This window comes from Poecile atricapillus, chromosome 3 (assembly GCF_030490865.1).
Source record: "Poecile atricapillus isolate bPoeAtr1 chromosome 3, bPoeAtr1.hap1, whole genome shotgun sequence".
Taxonomy (NCBI): Eukaryota; Metazoa; Chordata; class Aves; order Passeriformes; family Paridae; genus Poecile; species Poecile atricapillus.
In genome coordinates, this window is record NC_081251.1 from 25,365,811 (window position 1) to 25,392,912 (window position 27,102).

The following is a 27,102-nucleotide window of genomic DNA, read 5'->3' on the forward strand; positions in this document are numbered from 1 at the left end:
CAAGAGTTGCTGTTATTACACTCCCATAAACTAACACACAGTGAGTTTCGTAATTCCGTTTCTTTAATTTTATTAATATATTTAATTTCTCTCTATGTACTATGCATCCATATAGCAGTTAAAGACAACTCAGCTAAAAGACATTTTATGCATATATCAGTAAAGTTGCATGCACATGCTTTTCAACATATACCCTGTTATCAAATGAACAAGCAAAGGCATGTCCTTCTTTTGATCTGCAGACATAACTATTTGGAGGGAAAAAAAGCACCAATCCACACTCTGCAAGAAAGACAGTGTATTCCACAGTTTGTTGTTTGTTTATTTCTCAAGTCAGGCTTCAAAATTATCAATACATAGGCTCTCTCTGCCCTACAATCACAATAAAGCATTGTACTTGGAGGTTACACAGCCAACCTGAGACAGTTAACTCCTAAATACAATTTAGAAACACCTCCTAGAGGGCTGAAACTTAAATCAACTGCAAGCCCCACTGACAATTTGCCAAGACCATTTTGTATACTAGAATACAACCATCTTCACAAAGCTGCGAGGCTAAAGAGAGCACAAAAATCCTCAGATCGCTATCAACAGCAGCACGTGCATGTTCATAAACGTGAGGATGACACAGCTCTACACCTCCTGCATTTCAATACACATGCTCTGCCATGCATAAATAAGGCACAGTGCAGCACAAGTCCTGAGGTCCTGCTGCATAAAAATGCCAGTGTGACCATCAAGCAGCCATTCATTTACTTTGTAGTGTGCTGGTTCAGTGGCTCACTTAGGTTAACAGGAAAAGTTTGCTTTGAACTCAGCAAAGGAGGATTTCGTTCTCAGTGCACACATACCATTCAGTGACCCGAAAGGCAAGTTTGAAATTTCAAAATGCAAAACAACATCTTGTTTCATAACAAAACTAAGTCTCTGTTTATGGTTCCCCACCTCATATTCTCTCAAACCTTTGAAGTAGCAAAAACTATTTTTATTTTTTTTTAATCAACCAATCAGAAAGCCGATTTTCAGTGTCAATTCATTGGGATGTGATGGATAGGGAGGAACAGTTTTTCCTCCCATGTTTTGGACTTTTTTTTTTTTAATTGCCATTTTGTAAAGGGAGAAATCAAGACTTCTGTAAGCATTTAAAAGATATTGAAAAGTGGAAAGAAATTCACAGTAGCAGAAATGCAGCAGTGGGGATTTCAAGTGTCTGGCTAAAAGGAGATACACGTGACATCAAGCCTGAATCTTCCACGGTGCCCAGGTGGCTCTGACACCTCTCTAATTGGTCTAAAAAGACCAGTTTTGTTTTAATCAGGATCAAAGTTTGAGAAAGTTTTCCTAAAACAAACACAATCAAAACAAGGAACTTCCATACACCATTCTAATATATTTGAATTGGCATTTTGCACTAAAAATTAGACTGTGAACAAAACTACATACCAGCTAGTGTCTGGGCAGCACAAAAGAGTTAAATTTACTATAAGCAGCTCCTAAGGATGTCACTCGTAATTTTCCCCTCTTTAATAACATATAGCACGTGAAATGTGTTGTTATTGCTCAGGGAAGGGTGGTGTAAATCTACCTTTCCCACATCTCTCTTAACCATCTCAAGCATGACATAAAGCTGAGCCTACATGAGCAGCTGCTAGACAACATGCACAACAGACAAAGCAGGAGAAATTTTTTATTTATTAGCTATAGGTGACAAAATTTTCATTAGGGTTTTTTTTTTTCATTATTTTCATCATACCTGGCGCTTTTTCAAATAGTCAAGTGCAATTTGGACGTTCTGCAGTCTGTGAAAACGCATCCGACCTTTTTCACGGGGCTACAAGTGGAAAACAGTAGTTGTGAGATCTTCTCATCCGACAAAAGAACAAACAGCCTGATTTAAAAATATACCATGTACAACAATTGAAGCACTACAGCTTTAATGAAGTCAGTATCTTTGGTGGAAAAGTGTGCTTTAACTACTTGTTTTAACTGTAGTTATGTTTTAGTACAGTGGATGGCAAGAGAGATCAACGGTCCCCAACTGCAACTTTGATCCATGCAGGCTGATACCTGTTCCCTGTAAAATACTATTAAGGCCAAGAGGGCTACTACCTACTTAAACTAAACTGGAATACATTATTATAAAATATTTACAGCATATTAAGCAAAACAAAAGTAATGTCATGGACCTTTACATTGTTCTAGTAAACTGTAATGGAAAAGCTTACCAGCTTACCTCTGTATGGAACTTCATGGCTTAATGGTATGACTGCATAACCATTATGATAGCTATACATATTTATTTAAAGCATCTAATAAAGATAGTACCTTCATCCAAACAGAATAATATAATATAAAGAGTCCTCATGTGTAAGCTCAAACTCTTGACTTGGGTAGAAAACTTTAAAGCATGAAAAAACCTAACAAGTCACTCCCCTCAAAGCAAAGAACTATCAAAAAGAAACTGTAAAATAAAAATGAGCAGTGTGTTAATGGAAACATGGCAAAACCGCATGCAGTTAGTGTAAAATCACCAAGAAGAATCACACAGAAAACGCATACTTAGCTGTCACAGATCAGCATGGGAAAGCAGTTAAATTTCTACCATCAACATCATATCCAAGTCCTTCTATTCTTCCTTATTTCAGATTTTTCACAAACTTTCACAGCAATAAACTGAAGCGGACTATAATTGCTAGGGATCAGCCATGAATATGAGCATTTCCTCAGACAATCACTGCGAAACACACAGATAAGCTCAAGCCTTCCTCAACTGCCTTTCTTTTTCCCCTATGGAGTATCAGATGCTTGCCAAAAAGAAACATAGGAAAATGAAGTTGAATAAGAAGCATAAACTGAAACAAAAAGAATTTTAATTTCCATTACAGAATCTTCTATTTAGCCCCCTGTTTCTCACACCAATAACTCAGGGTCAAGCACTACAGCCCTTGCTGTCAAGTAGCTTCCATGGATGGAATGAAGGACTGCAGACCTGGAACTTGGTTTTCCACAATAAGGAAGGCATAGTAAATCCCAAAATACACAGTTAGCATCTCAGAGGGGAAATATATTTTATAAAACAATGCAGCATTTTCCTTTATGCTGCACTCCAGAAAAAAAACCACACAAATTCCACTGAAATCACAACTGCAGCACAACACACAGGGGCCAGGGAGGCACTCAGGCCCTATGACAGCAAGTTGCTTTAGCAAATGCCAAAATGCAAGGTCTAAAAAGGCATGAAACAGATCACTCGGACTAACAAGCACCCAACATTTTACACTTCATGAGTAGATATTTCCCTTCTGGATGGGTAAAATATAGAGAATTGATAATTCAGCATTTGTTGCAAAAAAGATAAACCCTGCAAACTATCTGTAGTTTTAGTAGCCACAACACAAAGCTGTTGCTTAACTTCTAATCTACCTGCTTTGATAAAAGCACTACTACATATGGTAAATTCTAACAAACAGATCTACACACTGAATTACTTTATTTCAAGATATTATCCAATATTTTGGCACACACACCATGCACATAGTAAACTGCTGTTTCTAATTAAGACAAATCAATTTTTTACCATTGATTTCACTAAGATGAAGTCTTTGTCTAAATTACTTGTATACGGACAATACTGTTTGCAAGTTTAAAAAAAAAAAACTCAGTTTAATAGAATTATGGTATTTCCCTATCTATCATTTTAAAAAATTATTTTATACCTTCTTGATAGTGTTGTCCAGTATACATTTGTGCCATGGTTTTGTACAGTTTAATCAAAGAAAACAAATAGAAATCTTGAACATTTGCATTTTAGCTGTTCTGAATAAAAATTTGTCTTTACCATACCTCCAACCATAAACACATGTATCCTGGTTTATCAACAAAAGTTCTTTTGTCCTTTCTACAGCCCACTACTGCAGCACACCAAGCTAAGAATTTACATTAGCAGACACCACACTTCAAACACTACATTAGTACAGTTATGGGGGTCGGCACCTACCCCCTTATCCTCATCCTCCACATCCTCATGCTGTTCATTTGCGCATGCTTCTGTTGAACTCACCAACCGTAAGGTCTTCAAAAAATCTCGCTCTCTTGGCTAATGAATACAATAGACAGGAGACAGGACAGCAAAAACACAAGACAGACCACAAATGAAAAGAAGAGCATGAAAAGAAGAACATAATGAAGAGAACAAATACCAAGCAAGGGAAGTAATGCTCACAAAGAAAGGAAATGGCACCTGAGGAGTGTATTAGACAATTTCAGGGACATTTGATCCTTGTTATTTGTAAGTTACTCCCTTAAATGCAAAAAGATATTAAGCATCCAATACTTGTTAAAACAAAAATCAGAAAGAAAAGGAAAGAACAGAAGAAATAGTGCATTACCCTATTAAGAAAGAAGTCTCACTAACCACAAGAAATGAAGAGAACAGATTGCACTCCCCCACAGAATTCACACCAGCATATTTACCAGCTGAAATATTGTGTCTTGGTCACAGATTACAGAAAATACCAAAGAAATCTACAGCACTCAATACACAATACAGAGAAAATGCATAATTAACCGTCTGAAACCACTGTATTATGATCTAAAAGCTTACCAAGGTGTCTCCAGAAAGGACTTCTAGAAGCGAGATTAAGTTATGTCCATCTCTTAGGTCTTCATATAGGTCATTCACATGCTTTCGAACCTGCACAGATAAACGCAAAAAATAAATACATGATCCCTGTTTATACCTGAGAATTCATAGTTATATTAATACATATCTTTTAAAATACAGATAAACCTCAGCTATACCTCAGCATTGCTTTTTTTAATTTCTTCACTTTCACGACAAATTTAGAAATTAAAATTAATTGTGATAGACAAAATTCACATCTGAGCCTGCACTTGCACAGTTTCATCACACTTTATATCACTTTTATTAAAAGAAGAACAGTATTAAGTTGCAGGTAATGAATACATGTAGCAATGAAAAAAAATCAGTAACTGACAACTTAAACAATATCAAATACTCTCCTACTTGGACCTAAATAAGGACCATTAGACAACAGTAGCTAGATTCAATGAACTGTAAAAAAATACACAACAGGTATCAGCAGCAAGCACGTTCACTGCAGTCAGGCTGAAAGTAATACACTTGCTAATCAAGACATACTATCCACCAATTAACACCATATATTGTCACCTCAGGTTTCTTACTGAGCTTTCCCAATGACTCACACGTCCACCTTACATACCATACCAAAGAACTATGACATTGGGTTGATCTAGTGAGAGGCTGCAATGACAAGACAGACAGCTGGAAGATCCACCTTTACTGACAGGCACAACAAATCTGGAGATATCTGTCCACAGGCCAGCTTCTTGATTCTTACCACTAGCTTAGATATAACTTTATCTGACATGTCTTAAGCAATTTCAACCAGCTGCTCTTTGAATGTGACACAAAGAACCCAATTTTTCAGAATTTGAGATTTTTAACTTTCAAGGGCAGAGGTTGAGGACTTTCCAGCTACAGTTTAATGTCAGCTCCCTGGCGTTCCTGTTGAACCACCAGATCAGAAAATTCCTAAGCTTAGGATAAAATACAACATCAGAAATTTTCTTCTTCCTCATCTCTGCCAGAGACGAGTTGTACTTCCAATATGAGATCTATGAGACACACTCTGCCAACATATGTGTATGATGAGGGCAGAAAGAATCCACTCAGATCTTCTACTTAATACAACAACTTGGTTTGCCACACTTTTGGGGGAATTTTGAGATTCATCCTGTTGCATAAATAACAGTCTCCCTACCTAAGATTAACTTGATAAATGCTTTTTAGTTCAAGATTTCTTACTCCAATCTTTAAACATGAAACTACCCTGCAATCTGTTTCCACAAACACCATCATTTTAATTGAGAGTAGCATCAGAACATATTTACGCTTGTGCTGAAGACTAGCCAGAACAAGTCATCTAGAACAACTGTTCCATGAGGAATTGCAACACATATTTTCCAAAACGCTTACAGGGACTCTACATACACAGCCAAGTTACAATCCAGTACCCCAACATATGTAAGTAAAGCTTGACACCCTCACACACATACACAAAAAAGTGTATGTATAATTTTTAATTTTAATTTTTACGGTTTTTTTAATCCTGCAAGCAAATAATGAAAAAAAAAAAACAACTAAATCAATTTCTCTGATAATACTGAAGCTCTGCTAAGCTGAACAAAGAAAAAGAACAGGTGTTCTCCTACTACATCTCTGATAAAAAGAAAGAAAAGGGAAGCCACATAAATAATTGATATCTCTGATATCTCTTGATATCTTGATATCAAGATTTGATTATGATAAATGCTTGAAATATGAGAAACATAAGAATCTTTAATTTTTAATCCACTTGTTATTTTTATATTCAAAGAACTACATCGAACTGAGTGCTAAACTCTTTCTGTTTAAAGGAGGCAGGTTTTCTTTATGACAAGACCATGTGAGAGGGCTGCCTGCCCCACCACCCAGGACATGTCACTTTCCACTTCTCTTCAGAGAGCAGAATCCCCAGCCAGAAATGATTCACAGCGCAGGCTGGTGGCCAGACACACAGGAAGGCATAAGGTTAAGGACAGGGGAATGCGGTGTACATCTCAAAGACACTGCACCAGTGTCTTTAAACCAGTTAAAGAACTGTTTGTGCAGGACCAAGTCAATGCCCACACTCTTTTCAACACAAAACTCAGGGGATTTTCCCAATGTGCATGTATCTGAATTGTGGGGTGAGAAAACAGCACTATTTCTGTTGTGTCTGCTTTTTTATCCATTAGATGCAAGATAATTTTGTTATCCTGCTACTCTGTCTCTCACAGCACACATTTGTTAACCTTCTGTTTGTTTCTTATGCTCTAAGGTTCCCTAAGTATTACAAAGACAACCATCTTCCCCAGTTTATCTTTCTAGAAATCACAGACACTTCAGAGATGAACTCACACTGGATCCGAAAAAACTGGCACAGTGCTACCAAAACAGGAAAACCAGCAGTACACCTAATGCAACTTAGTTCTGCTGGCTGGCAATTGCTGTGAGGATTAATTATTTAGTACATACTGTGCCAGTCATCCTGGTACAGGGCAACATAATAAGGAATTTCTTCCAATACTCTGAGCACCAGATGTGCATCTAAAATGCTGTATTTGGGCAACTGATGTGAGAAAGTATGTTCACTCAAAGCATCAGATCACCTCTTTTGAAAGGGGCATCTTGTGCTCCTCAAGAGATCTTACACTGACACTTCAGGAAAAGCTTGAAAAATCACTTCTATCACATGGGCAGCTCTTGTCTCTCAACATATATAACAAATTATTTTAACTTACAGTAACTTCATTGCTCTTTACTGCCATATTCAGCCTCCTTCAAAACACATATTACCACAAGCACTGGATGCAGGTGGGGGTCCTGGACAGATGTGTGGGATCTACTGAGCCCATAGAATTTCACAACAGTTGTTGTGGCTTTTCAATAAAATCACAGAATTGTCAGTCCAACATTTTACAAAGTAGGTTACATGTTGCCTCAGGCAACTTCTTGCAATATTCTCATGTGAGTGTGACAGATTTGATAATCTGGGCATGAGAAGAGATTTTTTTTAAGGAAGAGTGGGAAACACTGAGTGGCTGAGGTGTATCTGACAAAACTTAAAACAAGAAAAGCAAAATGGCTTCACCAGTGAAAAGGAGACAGAGTGAATGTAAGGCACTGTTTCAGAAGTGATTCATCTTCTGATCTTCATCTTCTGACATGTATACTGTCATGTTTGTGGTAAGGAAAACTCCATTCTCCTCGACATAAGCATCAGATATTTTTGTATTATCCCCTTCCAGCAAGCTTATGCTTTGCAGTCTAGTGCCTTGGGGAATCTCTGCACCACCATCAGCAAACACCCAGCACACACATAGATCCCTCAGACTTTCATGTTAGGATGCAGGGTATTCCAGACCAGAACCTAAAATGTACGGAGCACATTCCCAACTGAAACAGCATGTGAAGAAGCAGAAACAAACATTAATGTGCTGCAGAATCTAGAGTGGAGGCAAAAGAGACTGGAGAGAGAACATAATCCGATCAAGCAGGAACAACTCAAAGTAACGCCCATGCACTGGAGGCCACCAGGAAATCCCTGAGGCAGGTGAGGTAATCACTGTGGCCCTGGCAAGCTGCATGACTTGGAAACAAAGCAGAGTTTTGTGCTCACTTACTTGTAAAATCACCCATTCTTTTACAGGGTCAGGAAAGCAGACTACTATAACCAAATATCTGCCTTAAAAACATCAGAAGTCTCCCTTTCTATACTATAACTAAGCTGAACTGATGATTGTGAGAACATGCCAAATTAGACCTTTTCTTACAGTTTTTGAAAAAGGCAAAATTAGAATCAAATCTGAACCATACTTATTTTGAACAACTGAAGTTCAGTTGTCAAGTCATCAAAAAATCAGTATCAGTAGCCAGGAGTTATCAAGAACTAAAATATTACAGATCCAGCTGTGGCTGTTCAGACCACATGCCTGGGAAAGTCTTTTTCAAGTACTGCTCTCCTTGCTTCTGGAAGTAAAGTTAATTAAATGCCCAACCCAGACATAAAGCACTACTGATTTTTCAAAGAAATATGGGAAAAGGCTCAAACGTTAGAACTGTAAGGGGAATGTTTAGGGGAAAAAAAAGTGCCAGGCCTTAATTACCACTGAGGTCACAGATAAGTCCAAATGACAGCTGGCACAAGGCCACTGTGAGTTTCACAATAAACTTCAAATTCATTCCTTAGGAATCTGAGTCAATGCCTGTGGAAGAAAGATCTCTTAGAACTCTGACTCACTTCATTAACAATAAAACAATTTTCACCAAGATAATAGATAGATAGTTAAGAGCTCCTATGACTACAGTGTTCCACAGCAAATGGCATAAGCATTTAAAAGCTGAAAACCTTACGCAGCCACTGGTGAGATCCTGACACCCTGATGAGTTTCCCTAATGTTTCAGCTTCCTAAAAACATACTTAAGCTTATTTTTAAAGGAAAACTTGTATTAAAAAATTATACTTAAGGGGGAAACAGTTTTCTGTAACTTTTGAGAATATGCATGTTCTACTCCTTTCCATTTTAAAAATTAAGAAATTGCAGTGGCAATTCTAGCTGCATGATAATAAATAAACCTATGCCATAAGTAAAGATTAAAAAAAACCTCTAATGCAAAAAGTTGTATTTGTGTACAAAAATAAATATATACTAACCTGAGACATGCAGCATAATCTATGAGAAACACTCTAAAATTCTGAACAGGCTGTAGCAACATCCATGAAGCATGTAATTGTCAAAATACGAGATTTGTCAAAACATTCCCCCGTGACTGATCAGCCAGGGAAGTTGCCTCTTCAAACATCTTGAAGAGCACTTATTTTACATGACAGACTTCTCACATTCCCCCATGTAAAGGATGAGTATGGCTCAACACCCCTCAGGTAATCTCTCCCCACCGTGCTGTGTGGGGCAGCGAGGCACTGAGCTCTGCTCCGTGGGCAGCTCGGTGCCACGCCAAGAGATCAGGGAGCCAAAGCTCCGTGCAGACTGACACGCACACTGACAGCCTCCCCTGCTCTTTAATCTCCTACTCTAAACCCAAAACTTATTGCTGGGAAAAAACTCAAACTCCAAACACCCACCCTCCTGGTCACCGCCCTTGTTTTGTACTGAATCCCATACTAAACTTCACTCATTCTGTTAAAAATAAACAGGCACACAAGTTTAATGAAGAGAATTTAATCTCCATGAGGAGAAGTGGAGCTGTGTGAGCACAGGGCAGGGCAGAGGCAGCACTGGGCTGCAGATGGTGCTGCTCCCGCAGCTCCAGCACCGCGCACCCCGCCCCAGACACCCCGCTTTGCTCCCCCCAGCCCACAGCAGGGCTGGCAGCCAGCTGGCACACACACCTGTGCCAGGTCTCTTCTGTCCTCCTGCTCACTTGCAAGCAGAGTCTGGCAATTCCACTTTTAGGCCTAGTGGTTCCAAAACTCATTTTCACTCTTTTCTTTTGCTGGACAGTCTAATAATCTGCTCTGCAGGAAACAATTCTTGTGGTTCATGGAAAATAAATGGTTCTTTATCTCATACACAGGAGTAGTTTTTTCTGTTTGCATATGTTTCTGGATATTAATTCTCAGAAATAGCAGACACAGCTATGTTACTCAATTTCATAAAATTCCTTTATGATTTTATTAAGGCACATTTAAACAAGTCTCCTTTGCGGAGTGAATTCAACACCCCTGATCTTTGTTTATAACAGATATTTTCTAACTGAAGATTTGTCCTTGATTTCATCCTTGGATTCATCCTTCACTTTCTCATCTGGCCAATGCTTTACACTCTATTATGATGACAACCATAACACCCTTCCTTGTGTTCCATCGCTCTAACAGCCTGTCCTTGTATCTAAAAGATCAAATCAGTCACTTTTTCTTTTTCCACATTAACCTTCACATTTCTCCCAGACAACTCAATCATCCATTGCTTTCACATACACTATTTTGCCCCTGCCCTCAATTATTTTACATGTCCCTGGATAACTCTATTAATCATAAAATATTTGTATGGCTTTAAAGTATAAATATACTCTGGCTCAATTTAAAAAAATAAAATATTACAGCCATTGCTAAATCTTGCTAAATATCCCTATAGTTTTCTTAACTTCCCATATTTCTGTTTCATGAAATGCATTCCAATATTTTCCTAATCCCCGAATCAGCAAGTTTGCAAGCAGAGGTATAATCTTTCATATATATATATATATACACCAAACAGTAGGACATAAACATACACATTGAGGAGTCCTTTTGTGGATTTCAGTAGATGTGTGATATTTGAAATGGCATCATTATACAGAAGAACTTTAAGCAAGTGTCCTAAATGTCAAAAGTCCTTTTTGTTTCCTACAGGAAAATAATTGGCTCCATTAACACCATCACAGAATGAGCCAGATTGGAAGGGACCACCATGGGTCATTTGGTCCAGCCTTCATATTGGGGTCACCCAAAAGCACATTGCACAGGGTTGTGTTCAGATGGCTCTTGAACATCTCCAGTAAGGGAAGTCTCCACAATCTGTCCCAGTTGCTTGGTCACCTGCACAGTAAAAAAGTTCTTCCTCATGTTTGGGTGGAAGTTCCTGTGCTTCAGTCTCTGCCCTTTGCCTCTTATCCTATTGCTTGGCACCAATGAGAAGAGCCTGGTCCATCTCCTTGACACCCATCCTTTAGATACTCACACACATTGATGAGTTCCCTCTCAGTCATCTCTTCTCAAGGCTCAACAGGACCAGCTCTCTCAGCTTTTCCTTGTAAGACAGATGCTCCAGTCCCTAAATCATCTCTTTTGCCCTCTGTCGGACCTGCTCCAGGAGCTCCATGTCTCTCTTGAGAGCCCAGAACTGGACACATCTCAAAACATTTTGAGGAATGGGCTGGAAGGTTGTGTCCAATCAACACTGGCCCAATCACTCAGGGTAACCCTCCGCCCAGGTCCCACTTATGCTGGTTTTGCACCACTAACTTAATATCATTATCACAGCACCACCCTCACTGCTATTAATCCTTGGCACAGTCTTGGTTGCCTGCTTGTAAATTTGCATATTGGGATCAGCAAATCCACCTCAGTGGAGCCCCTGCAGATTCATAAGCAGAAAAGCATATTTACTAACATAAAATGGATATCTGCTCCATGACTGCTACAATTTAAAGTTCTAAAATATAAAGTCACAGAGATGTCCAGCAAGTTTTACAATCTACTACAGAGTTAACTTTCATTTTGTGGATAGCTCTAAGAGAACATGAGGGGCTGATGCCACACATGGCATGTCATGTGAGGTTCCATGCCACTCCACTCATACTCCCAGCCAACAATTATTCTTGCATCAGCTGTGATTTCAAGGCACAGCATGTCCATCTCTCTTCCCTCTTGTACACCACTGTAATCCTTTTAGATTTTTCTTCAAATCAGTACTTTTTTCCTGATGTTTTCATGTGTAAGACTAAAAATATTTATAAATTTCAGAAAAAACTAAAATCAAACAAAGTGTGACTCACAATCTGCTCAAAGCCTCGCTTGGGCCATCTGTTCTCACCTTTTAAAAATATTTTATTTACAAAGGTATAAATGTGATAAGCAATTAACGAAGAATATAAAGCAGACATCACTAACCTTCACTTTACATGGCAACCATCTGAAAGAAGGCATTCTCACTGGAACTGTGGGATTAATGCAGATTGAAATCACTAAAGTAATAAAAGTACAAGCTTTGCTAAGGAATCTGGCAGTGATCTGCTTCAAGGCTCAAAAGCTGAATAATACTTCACCAGAGAAGGGTTGTGCCTTACAAGGCCATCAGAGAATAGTAAAAGTGTAAGGTTAAAAAGGACTGAACAGATCACTCAGTCCTGTGCAGTTTGGCTAGAAAACACTAGAGATGCTTCTCTAATTTATTCTTGAAAATCCAAATGAAGGAAATGTAAAACACACTACAAGTGCTTCAGTGTTTGACTATGCTTACTTGACTTTACAGAGGGCGACATTTTTCCTCACTAATCTTTAGCCTAAATCTTCTGTAAAATAAACTGATGTTTTTGTTGTCCCTTCCCCTAAAGTCTGACCTCAGAAATCATGGTGCAGCCTCTGCATAAACACTTTTTACATGCTGAGGGCATGTTATGATGTCTCCCTTCAGTCTTCTCAGTTTCAGACTAAACAAACTCAAGTTATCACAACCCACCCTTGATCTTCCAAGAAAACTTATCTTCTTGGTACTTTATTAGAAACGGCTACAAACCTCTTGGTCCACACAAAGATGAGAAGTTATGCAGCCAGGCAGACTTTCACAGCCACACAAGTGTGTCTATGAGAAGGCAGAATCAAAAGCCACCTCTGTGTCTCTTAAGCACCATGCTGCCCACTGGCAGGCTGAAGAGCTCGTGTGTAGCTCCTGGAGCTCCCTGGGCACAGGCCAACACAGCCCAGGGCAAGCAATGAACCCGGTATGGTTTGTGGCAATGCAAGAATCGCAGCTGTTGCTGACATGACAGAAGGCTGGAGCCAGAGATGAAAAGCCAGAGAGAAACAGGTGTACCTTTACCTACAAAGGTAAAGTCACAGAGCTTGAAACCTCACTTGAAGACGAGATACAGTGAGGGCAGCAGGCACTGGGATGATCCCTCTCACCCTTGCTCATGGGTGTTGCCTCCTAGAGCCAGATGATGCTGCTGCTGCACCTGACAGCACCTATGGCAGCAGCAACAACTGATGGCACTGGCTCTTCCCAGCGCCACTTCCAGCTGCAGTTGCAGCTACTATATACCCCAGCAAGCTCTGTTATCCTTTCTTTCAAATTTTGTGACAGTAATTTGCTAATGAGACTACATGTGGTAGCATGTAAAAAGGTATAGACATACCATTTGCACCACTTCTTCTTTGTCCACCTGCTTTCAAAGACCAGATGTTCCACAATCTCTACAGGGAGAGAAATCACCCTGCAAGGTCCTCATTTTTTTCTTCTCCTTGGGAGAGAGGTACTTATTGTAATTGTGGACTTCTAGAAGTCCCCCCTCTCCCCTGAATTTTTAAATAGAATGATAAAATGCTATAAATCAGTTAGTTACTAACTGTTGGATAAATTAAGCAGTGTGACAAGAAAAATGTAACTTACCCAAATATTCCTCAATCTGCTGTTTCCTTATCTGAATTTCACCCTCATCTTACTAAAACATATTTCCCCAAGTCAGCATTTTATAGAACAAAAAGACCAGAGTAATTCAGATATTTCTACATTGGTCAAAACTATTTATCTTTTTCTATTCCTCAGTAATGTATCCATACATATTTTTTCTTCATACTCTGACATAATTACAGAGAGTTTCTCCTGTGATCTTCCATGTCACATGAATTCATTCTGGACCTTGTACTTCTCTGCTTTTACCCCACCTTGCTTTATTAACTCCTTTATACAAACCTTTAGTTCTGCTGACCTTATTTCCACTTCTTGTGCAACTCCTTTTTATTTCACACACTGTGAAAGCAGCAGTATTTTCTATACTCCTATATGTCCTGCATGTCTGTAGCCTGCCTTTGTGCCTCTTAGACAAACACCTTCATTAACTGTCAGATCTCCTGCATTTCTGCCTCTCATTTATTACTTCCCCAGGAGACCCTACCTATTGCTTCCTCCAGTTCATTATCTTGCTTTAACTTCTCATTTCTCTGTTCGCTTTGAAAAGTGAGCCTGGGATTTACAACCACTTGCTTCCAAATTACCTTCCTTTTTTCACATTTTGAGGCAGTCTGTCCCAGCCAGTCCAGACCTATATAACTAGGCAACTCTGATAGTGACTTTCTGAATCTGGCAGGCTGAAGTTCTCTCCGGCTGGCACTTCACTCACAAAACTTGTCCACACCAGAGACAGCCACTGCAACTCCTGCAGCAGGCAGGGAAAAGAACAGCTAGTGTGGTTTGCACATCTGCTTGGGGATGAGCTGAGCTGTGCCCCAGAAATGCCTTTCTTACATAGGCTACTGAGGGATCCATTGTAGGTGTTCAAATACAGAATTCCATGTTGTTCCTCCTGTCAATTATGAGGATAAATTATTTTCCCCATTGCTACACAGTTCTGTCTTTCCAATGCCAAGTTAGTGACCAAAAATCCACCATCAACATCCTTGATCCAGCTCAATGCCTCCAATCAACAGCAACTGTATTGCCTTTTTTTTTCTCTTTTATCTCTGGCCAGAGACATGCTACAGTGTTGTAGCACACCCAGTTCTCATCTCCCTTTGTGTTTCCAACTTGACCTCACCATTACTGGCCTGTACTACATGCTGTCACTACATAACTTACCAGGGAGGACTTGTTCAAAGTATGCAAACGTAAAGCTAACAACATCAAACTCAGCTCAACACTAACCCTCACCAAAGGCAATACACTCCAAACCTGCCTGAAGCAGGTAAAAAATGCCAAGGTTGGCTGATAAAATATTACTCCAACTAAAATCAAGATATTCTAAGTAGAGGAGCATTGTGAACAATAAGTGATTACCTTAAAGTGTTCCTGTTCAAATCACCATAAATGCCTCTAGCAGAGAACACATTTTCTTACAAGAAAAATGTGTATTCTGATGCCTTTTAAGGTCCTCAAGCAGTCACACATCTACAATATCTCAGAGCAAGCCTCTCTTTCCAGAGTATATGAAACACTGCTGTAGAACAAAATACTTAGGTAATGTTTATAATTAAATGTTTGAAGTTGCTCACTGTCTGGAGTCCACATACTGGAGCAAAAACTGCTCCCACTGGAGCCAATGGCACAGTTACATTAGCCCAAAGGGAGCTAGATCAAGCTCTAGTACTTCTAAACTGATATATAAATTATTATTAGATACAGATACATCAAAAGCAGATAGATAAAAATAAGCCCATGCATAATTTAACAATTAATTAAAAAGTCAACACTTAATTGCAAAAGCTAGAATTTTATCTCTTGCAATCTCCAAGGAACACGAAGTATTAAATAAAATCTATGCTGTGAGCTAATTGCAAACAATGGACTGAACAAAAAGAGAATGAATTAATACATTAATATATTAAGTCTGTAATAGGAAGCATATTGATTCTAGTGGTTCTAATTCATCATGCAGTCATGCATGGCAGACTGAGTTCTCCTTATACTCTTTCATATAAGAGCACCTATATAAATCAATTTCTTAAAAATCCCAACAAACCTAAAAGCATGTGCTCAACTGGTTCAACAGGGTAGCATGCCATAAAAAAAAATCGATATGCTCAAGCAAGCCTATATTTCATGCATATTTAATTTGCTAGTTTCAGTTATTCTCTTTCCTGTTCCCAATTAGTCATGAAGTCTGAATGCATTAAAGAGGATCAAATAAACTTAAAATCTGTGGCACAGTTTGTATTGACTTGAATTTGTTTATTTATGTCTTTACTTACTTACTGGCAGAGAGATTTTCGTGATGCAATTCATCATTAGCCTTTAAAACTTTGTACAATTTCCTCCTTTGCAGCTTTAACTTGTGGCATTTGTCACTACTTTTCCTCACTGTTTACTGGCTACTTTACTCCCTCATCTAAACTTGGATTAAACACCAAAAAATCCCCAGTTTGCTTGCTGAGCTGCTTTGCAAACAGCTACAGTTTATAGAAAGCAGTGTGGTTTACCTCCAAGTGGAGGATTTTTGAAAAAAATTTGTACACAATTAATAAACTACAATTGTGCATATTTCCAGGGAAAACAGAAACTCCTTTACATTATTAACTGATTATGTTCTTCAAGAGTTATTTTTATTCCTTTTTTTTAGAAGAAATATGTCTCAATGAAAAAGCAGTTCAAGACCTTTTAGAATTAGTCCTGAAAATACAACAGCAAAAACTTTGAGGAGAAAAACTGAAATATTCTTCTTTTCACCCGTACGACAGTAGGCACAGTTAAACAATTGAATTCCAAAACAGAGGAGGAAATACTGACACTTTAGCTTCACCCAATGCCTAAAGCAAGCTGGGGACCACAGTGAAGGGGAATTTTATGAAAGTTGCACCCAACACAGTTTGCAACAGCTGTCAGAATAAAGTGGGACAAATGCAGACAAAGCTCACTTAGATGTACCAGCATAGCAAAGAATCAGTCTTATTTAATTTAACCAAGAGGGGAAAAAATATCAGATTTTTCTAAGTGTGTTTCAAAATCAAAAGTTGTTCAGTTGAGAATTTTTTTAAAAGCTATTACCATTAGACTAACACCAGGTGCCTCATCCTTTAAATACCAATGCACAGCTACAAAGTACTAATTTCTGAAAGCAGAGGTGGGAAATTTTAAATGACATTTTAACTGCATGGCTAAAAATTAAGATACTGAGACTAGTGGTATCTAAAACAATAACCATCAGTAAAGTGCCAGCTTTCAGCAAGGAATGATTGCACCCTATCAGGAATAGTCAATCCCGCTGCCATTAAGGTCATACCTGCACATTTCACAAAGCAATCGACCTAAGAGGCCATTTGCAAACCATGTGCTGCCTGAAGGACACACAGGAATCAATAACTTCAGGTTTCTATTCTGAATTATTCATTCAGCCTTTGCACAACAAAAAGCTGTTCTCCTTCTCTCTTGCTAATGCACTACCACTGCAACACAGCACATGATTTTGAACACTGGGCTTTAAAAAAATAATTTTCAAAAGCATTTTGTCATCCTACTTACAAAAGCCTTCTTGCTAATAACAACTTTAGAAGTGACCTTTAGAGCAACTAGTGTCTGTGAAGGGATGCTGCCCCCTGCTCCCATCTGCAGCTTGTTTCTCAAGGTATGGTCAGCCAAGGGTCCCTAAACCCAACCCACACTGCAGGTGGCTGGGCTCCCTGTCAGTGCCATGGACAGGACAGCTGTCCCTGCCCAGGGAGCTGCCCCAGTGCCCAGAGTGTTGCTAGATGATCAGTTAAGAGGCTCTCTACAGCATTTTCTTCCATGAAAAGGAAGAAACATTTTCCCATGAAGGGAAGATACCTGGGTGTTCACTGTATCACTCGCCAGTCTCTGCTTGCCTTGCCTTTAGTCCTATTTGCTGTACGTCATGATTTCTAATAAAGAAACAAAGTATTTCAAAACAGACCATTTAATCTCTCAGGACTAAGACCTGGCACAACAAAAGTATATTTAATTGATTTGAAAAAGAAAATCAACAACAAACAATTTTATTTATCTGCTTTTATTCCATTTTCATCAACAGCTTTTTTTATTTTCTGACATATCTCATCTTCCACCTCTATTTTACACTTGCCTCACTATTTCCTTAAGTTTTGGAATTTCAAATTCAAAGGATGTCAGGAAGAATTTCTGGGCTTTCATGGAAGCTGGATTTTTCCTAGGGTGCTTTAGGACCATGAGAACACTACACTAGAATAAAACTTGCAGCCACAAAATTTACCTGATTTTGTCACATAAAGGGTTATTTACTGCTCTAGCAAGATTTAACACCTTATTTTTACAGCAGCAGAGTGAAGCACTTGCTGGAAGCAGAGGCTGGTTTATAGAAGAGAGGAGATCTCTACCCCACCATGACACTATACTGGTATGCGAGTTCCCTCTGGAAGCTCATACCACAGTAGCAAGCGAGTCCAAAGTCCAATATTTCACTTCTCCAGTCTGTATGTCAACAAGACATAAAAGATAACATTTAAACTGGAGCCACACCATCAGACAGCAAACAGTAGCCTTAGCATGTCTAAAGTTCCAATCAGCCCTCAGAAAATCTGTTACCAAATCAAAAGAAAAATTTCAGCATTAAAAAAATTTAGTGACAGGCCACTTGACCTTAAACTGTGGAATTCAAAGATAACTTACACAGCTTAATTTTGCAAATAACACATTATGTACCTGTCTAAAACTAGGTATCTTAAGAACATGAGCAGGAAATATTTCTGCAATAACTATGTTTCTATTTTAGCAAAGCACACAATATGCTTTACTACTCAACTAAACTGAAAAGGGACTAACACTGAATTTTAAATATTATGCACTTACATGCTTTGAATCTAATGCAACAGACAGCAGAAGGGTAAATATTTATCAGTCATCTTGTTGTTTGTGGTTACTCAGTAAATCCCATAAATATAGAACTTAATTAGGAGAGTGACTGTAAGCTTCCATGCCATTCCTCAACAAATGATGGGAACTCGTCAAAGCGTCATTGCTGCTGACTTAGAATGAAACTGTTGGATATAATGGTATAAAAGCATTAAAGTTTAGGACTTTCTCAAGGACTGCAGGAGAACAGGAGTTTAATTAGAATGACTAAGGAAAGCAGTAAATAAGAAAGGAAAATGTACAAAGAAATGAGAAAAGAGAGAAAAAAAGCAAAAAATAATCAGGGGACACAGAAAAGCAACAGGGAAAAAAAGCAAAGAATACAAATAGGAGGGAAATATGATGAAATTAAAATGTGATCCATTCCCATGCCCATAGTGGGGTCATGTCCACGTGTATGACACATGTCACACCTGACAGACAAAGCACACTGGCTTCTTTCTACAGTCAGTGGAGCAAAAGCATTCCTAGGACACAATTCATCTTCCCCTTAGGTAGATGTCTTATTGGAGGGACACTTAAAAGGGCCTGTTCCCTCAGCCATCTACTAGAGAAGTCTGGGTAACCAGCTCCAATAAGCCTACTGCAATGCCTGAAATGAGACAGCTCCCATCTTGGTTTGTCTGAAACAGGGTACTGTCAGTGAATGTGCAAATACGAGTTGCATATGATTTGTATTAAATATGAGGTAGCTGAAACTGAAGGCTCAAGTTCAAGTTAATGCATTGACTAGGAGAGGTCCACTGTCTGTACTAGAAATGCACTCATTTACTGTGCTATTTTTTCTACATTCCCTCCACAATATAGTGTTCCCTAAATATGCCCTTACGTCTTAAGATAGAGAATATTTGAAAGATTGATTTTAATGTCCACACAAGTCACTGTTCTAGAAACAATGTCTAAGAACAGAAATCTGACAACTGTATCACTATCTGCTTTCAAACTATTCCCAGAAGGTAAGGTTGCACTGCTACACAAATTCCAAGTTAATAGAAGAGCTAAAGTCAAACTATATTTGTGTGAGCTAGCAACCCCTTAAATTGAATTCTAAAGTGAGCAATCTGAGATGAAAACCAAGGCCAGGAATACACACAGTCAACACACCCCATCTGTCTCATCTATCTGTATCTATTCCTCTGCAATCACCCAACCCAGAACCATTTGAAAATGAAGGCCTAAGGCCATTGACCTTGGAAAGCAATGCAAAAGGATTTAGACTGAACTCTTTACCCTCATTTCCTTATGGGTTTAGAGTCTAAATCTTTTTTAAGCTACTCCGAAGAGGCTGACAGCATGGCAGTGATGACTGTGCATGTTTTGGAAACGTGTAAAATAAAGTTGTATAGAAATATCATTTTCAGTATGCTGCTCTTCTGTAAAATAAGGCACTATTTTGAACTCATATTAAAGGATTTCTGTCCAAAAAGCTTCAGATAGGCTTTTTCACATCCCACAGAAAACTTAAGCTGCATCATTAAAATGCTTCTTTAATACACAAAAACATGAGTAGCCCCTATAATCATGACAACAATTACCCTCAATTAGATGAGGAAATGCCTGATGGTTAATTTGGATATTGAATTTTACTGCCAGAGTACTGGCAACCTTCCTGGATGTTGGTGTTTTTATTTTTTCCTTTAAATCTAATTTCTCTGAAATAGTCTACAATGGATACATTTCTTATATTATAAATATGAGGTAAACTTCAGAAAAGGAAGGCTGCAGGACTGCCTTTTGTCTTTCCTCATTAGCAAGTAAAAGACTTCTGCAGGGACATGGGGCCACTTGGATGTTTCAGGAATACAAGGAGGAGGCTTCTGCATAGAAGGGATCCCTGGAGCAGCTGTTTCTAGATACAGCATGTTTCCTTTGGGTCTAACAAATTCCCAGGGGAAAACCTATTGGTATGAGCAGTCCTGTGACTCCAGACTCACCCTGCCCACAGAAAGGTTGTATGCTGCACAGAGGCTGATGGCAAGACCACCCCTTATATCTCAGTCATGGTGAGAAGGACCAAAAGATTACTCTGCAAGAGTTCTCTTGCAAAAAACAAAATTGAGTCCAACTTCTGTTCCAAGCCTGGTTAGTTTGCCACATCACACCATTTCCAAGAGCTACATACATTTCAAAATTTTAAAAGATGTGAAACAAAAAAGATAGTTTTAAACATCTGTAACCCTGTAGAAATTCTCTTCTGTTTCAGTGTCCAATATTTCTCAAATACCCACAAGAGCAGCCACAAGAAAGAGAGAAATAATGAAGTTGTTCCCTATAAAACCCTATTTTTCTCTAAACATGAATACAAGGACATATTCCTGACAATATTTGAACATTGCACTTGTTAATTATATCTCAACTCTGACAGTTTGCAGATACATTTTTATTTAATGTGACTCTTACATGAATTCAGCTTTGGAGTGAGGGGGCATATCAAAGGAAGTTATGTCAAGTAATTATACAATCTGTTTCTCCAGAGAAATGTTTAGGCTAGACAGCTGGCACTGGAACAGAAGATTAAATTTAGAACTGAAAGGCCATGCAGTGAAGGTGAACTCACAGCTTTTAGCTCTCTGTCAACTAAAATCTGTACATGTTAAAATAATATGTTCTGTCCCTGAAGAAAAGTTCACTGCTGTTCAAAACAAAAGATATTGAAATGTGACTTTTACCCCTGAAAGCCTCCATTTCTAATCCATGAGCAGTATTCTGATGCCACAGGATGATCCAGAGATCTCTCTCTCAAGGTCATTCCCCTCTCCTCAGCATGGTACTTCAAATTTTTTTTTTTCTTCATTTGCTTTAGCTGTGGTACTACAGCCATGACACACTAATTCCAGTAATGAGACAAGCCTTATAAAAAGAAATTAACTTTGACTCATTTTAATTTCAAATTCAAGTACTCAATTAGATCACCTTGGGCAGCATTTCAACTCCCCCAAGACTCCTCAAAGACAAAGCATATGCATAAACCTCACAACTTAAGATCTTCCTTATAGGTAACACAGCTGCATCCTGAAATCAAACATGTCGTAAAACAGAATCACTGCTGTAGCAATCAGTCATCCAGACATGACAGAAATAACAACTGACCTTCATGAGATGCTGATTTATCCATTTTGTGAATGTCTTCTTCTGTACTTTGTCACGCTCATCTAGAGGTAAAAAGGAAAAACAAATTCTTTAACAGCGCTACAAATTATGCAGAAGATTTTTTTTTTTATGAAGGCCTTTCAAATATTAATTTCCTAATCAATTTTAAAAACAGAATAGCCTGTAAAAGCTCCAAAATATTAAACAAAAATAATAACACAGAAATGTTTTTTTAGTACATCACAGCACATGATACGAAAAAGTTTCTTGACACTCCAGGTGAGCAGCTCCAGGGCAACAGCAGGTATTACAGTAGCCTACTAATAAAAATCTAACTGCCTAGGAGAAGTCAGCTGGCACTCAAAATGTTCTGAAAAGATCATGGCAAACTTTTAAGAACTATAAATGCTACGCATGGTCTATATAATCAAATTATTACTAATGTAGTAGTAATAGAAAACTTGTGATATGAAAGCTAACTTTTTCAATCATTATGCTTTTCAACTGGAATATTACCCTTGTTCAAACACACAAGGACTAGTTAGAGCTTCAGTCAGGGAAAGGACTCTTAACCCTCTACAAAATAAACAGGGATGTCCACTAACCCAGATATGGGACCCAGCCAGCAGTTTGCCCCCAGGTGTGGCAGTTAGCATCAATGACTGCCCACAAAACTCTGTGGAGAAATAATAAAAGCAATAGATTCAGGGTATGAAAGCATCCTGCTAACGGGTAGGAAGCATATGCATGCGTTCTGCCAAGCCACACTGGAGAAAATCTCACCACCACCCCAACACAAGACTTATCTCCAGAAACTTGAGCAGGGCCACAGCCATTACAACTGCTACAGAGCCTGGTCACCATCCCAGAGCTCCCCAGAGCAGGAGTCACAGTGCATTAGGACTGGGACCACCTGTGCAAGCCTAAAATAGCAAGAGCCCTTCAGCCCTGCACAGCACAACTGCAGCTGTTTCATTGACTCAGGCTATTTGTAGTGGGGCTGAGAATGAGAAATGAACTCAGGTAGCAAAACAAGATCCCTGTGTACCCACTGCCTTCACTAAAAGACTGAACCAGGTCCCATATTTTACATTAAAAAATATGGTTTTCAGGTTGGTCAAATATAGCAATAAATAAATTAAAATAAATTCACAGGTCTTTCAAAGACTTTGAAGTCTCTGGTGTGATACTGAGGCCTTTCAAAACAGCAAGATATTTTACAATAATCCATCCTGGACCAAACTAAGCACCATATGGGGTTCCTAACAGTAGTGAGAAATATGTATTGGGGAACAGAAGCAAAAACAAAACAAGTAAAAGCCTGTGAAGCCTTTGCATAGTTCTCTTAAGTGACTCAGACTTTCTACACGCTCATTCATATCTACGCATTTAATAGTCATAGATACTTTTTTTTTCCTGTTTTTTTTAAATAATTTTTAACACACCTATAAGTTTTATAGCCACAGCTCACTGTGGCAATGAAACCTTCAGGCAGTATATGTAGTGTAATTGAATATTCAGCTCTGTATGGAAGAGCTGCTGCTTCAAAAATGCTTTTTCCACACCACCATTCTAAGCTTCTGGCATACGCTTTTTCCCCCGCCACTTCATAGCTCTATAGTCTCTTATTTTACTTGAAGACCCAAATAAAGAAGAGAAAGAGAAACTAGAGAGCAATGGAAAAAAAAAAAAAACCTGGCAGATTAAGAAAACCTTTTGCTTAGATGAAGCTATTTTTCCATAGCCTTCATCTAGCAAGACATCATTTCTGACGTAAATTATTTATCATAATAAGGTGGAAGCTCTGATTCAGTAAATTTAGAAAACAGAAAATCTCAGAAATAATTCCAGAAACACTTTCACTTTTAACTGTTTCATTATGAGCAAGTGCAGAATGTCACAATGTGTACAACGTGTCTTTTTTACTAAAGTAACTCCATCTAGTTTTGACCAAGTACACAGAAGTTTACGTTTTGGGAAATGTTACTTTGATGACAGTTTAAAAAAAAAAAAAAGTTTGAAAAATCCACTTCCTTGTATCCTGTTAGAATACGAAGTCACTCTTCATTTCAACTCTATTTTCAATTAAAATGCTAAAATACATAAAAGAGTTTATGCTTATTATCCATATTCCTTTATATATACACATACATACTACACAAACACTCAGAAAAATTCTGTAACTGACAGACCCAAATGCATAAGGAGGAGAAAAGCTAACATCTGTTATGTTGTGAAAAACACCAGTATTAAAGGGGGATAAAGGTCACCAAAACACCACAACTGTGATTTTAAATTAAAAACCCAAATGGTCCCAGAAAATCAAATACACACTAAGAAAAAAAACAGTTCCACAGTGCTCAGTGCGCTCGAGCTCAGAGCAGAACACACCAAATGAAATTCCCCAGACGAAGCAAAAAACAGGTAAATGACCACATAAACAGCAGCTAAGGAAGGATACCCGCAGAAAGCCCCTTGAGAGAAGGGTCCCCGCGGAGAGCTCTGCCCTGCCCCGCAGGCAGCCCTGCCAGCCCAGCTCCGGGCTGCATTACTGACCCATGCAGCACATGATGCCCACCAGCTCTGCACCCTTCTCATCTTCACCACACTCTCTCATTCTGCCCTTCAAAACTTCAGAGCTTCTTTTCATTTCGGGGAAAGGAGAGCTAAGGAGTGACCAGGGCTTCTCCTGGCTGACAGAGAGCAGCAACACCCCTTTTTTAAAAAAACAGGAGCAAACAGCCCATGTGCTGTCATAGCAAGCGAAACTGTGAGCCCTCTGGCTTTAACTCACAACGAGAAAGAAACCAAGGATCTATGTTTGAGGGTTTTGGTTTTTTTTAACTTTTAGGTTGACTAGTAGACATTTGAGTACAAATGTTGAGCTTTCCAAACAAGGAAGTCTGTTTTTTTTTTCCTCTACCAGCAGTGAGCAGCAAGGAAAGAGTCACCCTGAATCCATCAGCCAGATACTCATTAAGACAAGGTAATTTAAGAATGCAGGTGAAGCAGGAGTTGCAGAAAGCAAACACATATTGCTAGATAATCTGAGCTATAGATTATCACAATAAGCCCTCTGTGGTTAATTAATCAATTTAGGCTCATCTCTTTCTACCTGCGGACATTATTCTGATATATCAGACAAACTCAAAGTATTTTATAGTTTATGTGCCTGGGAAGTAGCTCTGTAAAATTTCACCAGCCTGAATAACCTGACAGACTACTTTATGAACCTACACTATAACACATACACATCTAAAGAGGTTTCAGATTAGAATATTTGAACTTTAAAAAACACTTGCTGCAACTAAGGTCTCCTTCTGTGCGTTTTTGTCATTCCTCAATTCCAAGCACGAATCCAGGAGCCAGATCCCTCTAACATCAACGCTCCCTTCTACAAAGCTCTAAAAATTACATGGCTCACAGTGCTTGGAAATCAGGACAGTTTGTCTGGAAGTCAAGTTCACTAACAGGATTGCACCAAAGGCAACATATGGCACCAATGCCTTTTCAATGCTCTCCTGAGGAGAATCACAGACGTGCTTACGTTGGAGATGTACAGTTAACAACTGCCAAGTCCACCGCTAAACCATGTCCCTAAGTGTCACACCTGTAAGTCATTTAAATACCTCCAGGGATGGTGATTCAGTTACTTTCCTGGGCAGCCTGGTCCAATGTTTGACAACTTTTCTGTGAAGAGATTCTTCCTAATGTCCAACCTCAACCTCCCCTGGTACAACTTGAGGCCATTTCCTCTTGTCCTGTCACTTGTTGCTTGGGAGAAGGGATAAACCCCACCTTGTTACAGCCTCTTTTCAGGCAGCTGTAGACAGGAATGAGGTCTGTCCTGACCCTCCTTTTCTCCAGGCTGAACACCCCCAGCTCCCTCAGCTGCTCCTCACAGGACTCGTGCCCCAGACCCTTCCCCAGCTCCGTTGTCCTTCCCTGGACTCGCTCCAGCCCCTCAGTGTCTTTCTCACAGTGAGGGGCCCAGAACTGGACACAGCACTCCAGGTGTGGCCTCAGCAGTGTCCAGTACTTGGCAGTTGTTTGTTAATTGTACATCTAGGCTAGCAAGCAAAGTTTCCATCAACCAGAATAACATAGAGGAAAATTCTCACATCCAAAATATTTTTTATTTATGTCTAAACCCTTGAAGAAAAGCTTGCATTATGTGCTGGTGTTTCCATCACTCCTAGCAGTATTTTTAACCACACACCACCCAAGGATGGGAGAAGTCCCACTGGATCCCTCTCATATCGCTACCAAGACATTCACTACCAGCCATCAGAGGAGGGCACTGGTGAGTTGAAACAGGGCTTCCCCAATATTTCTCACAGTCAGCTGCCACCCTCACAAACAGAACTTAGACAACTGACATCATCTACCCTGTGTTGCTTCAGAAAATGTATCCCACTCAACCACTTCCCTCTGATGAGGTCTGCACTGATTTGGCAAGGTTCTTTCAAAAGAGGGGCTCCTCTTCTGCATTCTAATCAAATCAACTCCCGTAAAGCTTCACTTCATATGTCATGTCACATCAGATCTGCACACAGTTATGGAAGAATTTCAAATTTATACCTATCCTAAGCTTTGTATTGTTAATTTAAATAGCAATGAAATACAAACCTCAGTTTAGGTCTTTTCCTAATTTTTCTGGTTGCTTCAATTAGTCTGTGAAGAATTTAAGTCTCCCTCCAGTTTAATTTCCTCTGAAAACCAATCAAATCTCTTACACATTGGGATGAAAGAACACATATACAGCTGGTCTGATTACAAAGATGAATCAGAATAAAAGGTTTTCCCCACTTATTCTGAAATCTGATTCCCTTTCATGCCCTATTTTTATTAAACTGTGAACTATACACACTAAGAGGTGAGGATGAACAAGAAATAATGTGATTTTCTTGGAATTTCAGTCAAATAAGACCAAACTCAAACTCATTGTGAAGTTAACAGCTAAATTTCACTAAGTAAAGCCCCCTTTAGTTTCTATGTCATTAAGGTTCAGCCTTCATTAAACAAAAAATAATGTTTAGAACCTCTGACATATTTTTTCAAACAGAATATTTTTATTTCTCTTTAGCAAAATAGTATTGGAAATTCTACTTGCCACTTCGTTTCTGTGAGTATGTATTCAGCTATAAAAACAAAAATATTTTCAGAAAAAATGTTCTTTAAAGAAATGAGCAATGTAATTTGTAGGCTGAATGTGAACCAAATTTAACAGACATCATAAACGCATAAATACATCAAAGACTGGCAAGTCTTATAAAAGTTGGTGGAAAATACATAATAAAAACTACAAGGACTGAAAAAAAACTGGGAAACTTC

The 27,102-nt window shown here is 38.8% G+C and overlaps 1 protein-coding gene across 1 annotated transcript in view; it reads right to left on the reverse strand.

Moving 5' to 3' along the window:
- Window positions 1-27,102, reverse strand: part of DST (dystonin) — a 249,625-nt gene that overhangs the window by 178,159 nt on the left and 44,364 nt on the right. Inside the window, exons 2-5 of the mRNA XM_058836371.1 lie at window positions 21,769-21,830; window positions 4,604-4,693; window positions 3,998-4,096; window positions 1,754-1,831 (exon numbers count right to left, since the gene is read on the reverse strand). Of these exons, the coding sequence (XP_058692354.1) occupies window positions 1,754-1,831; window positions 3,998-4,096; window positions 4,604-4,693; window positions 21,769-21,830 (329 nt within the window). The remainder of the gene's footprint in view (window positions 1-1,753; window positions 1,832-3,997; window positions 4,097-4,603; window positions 4,694-21,768; window positions 21,831-27,102) is intronic.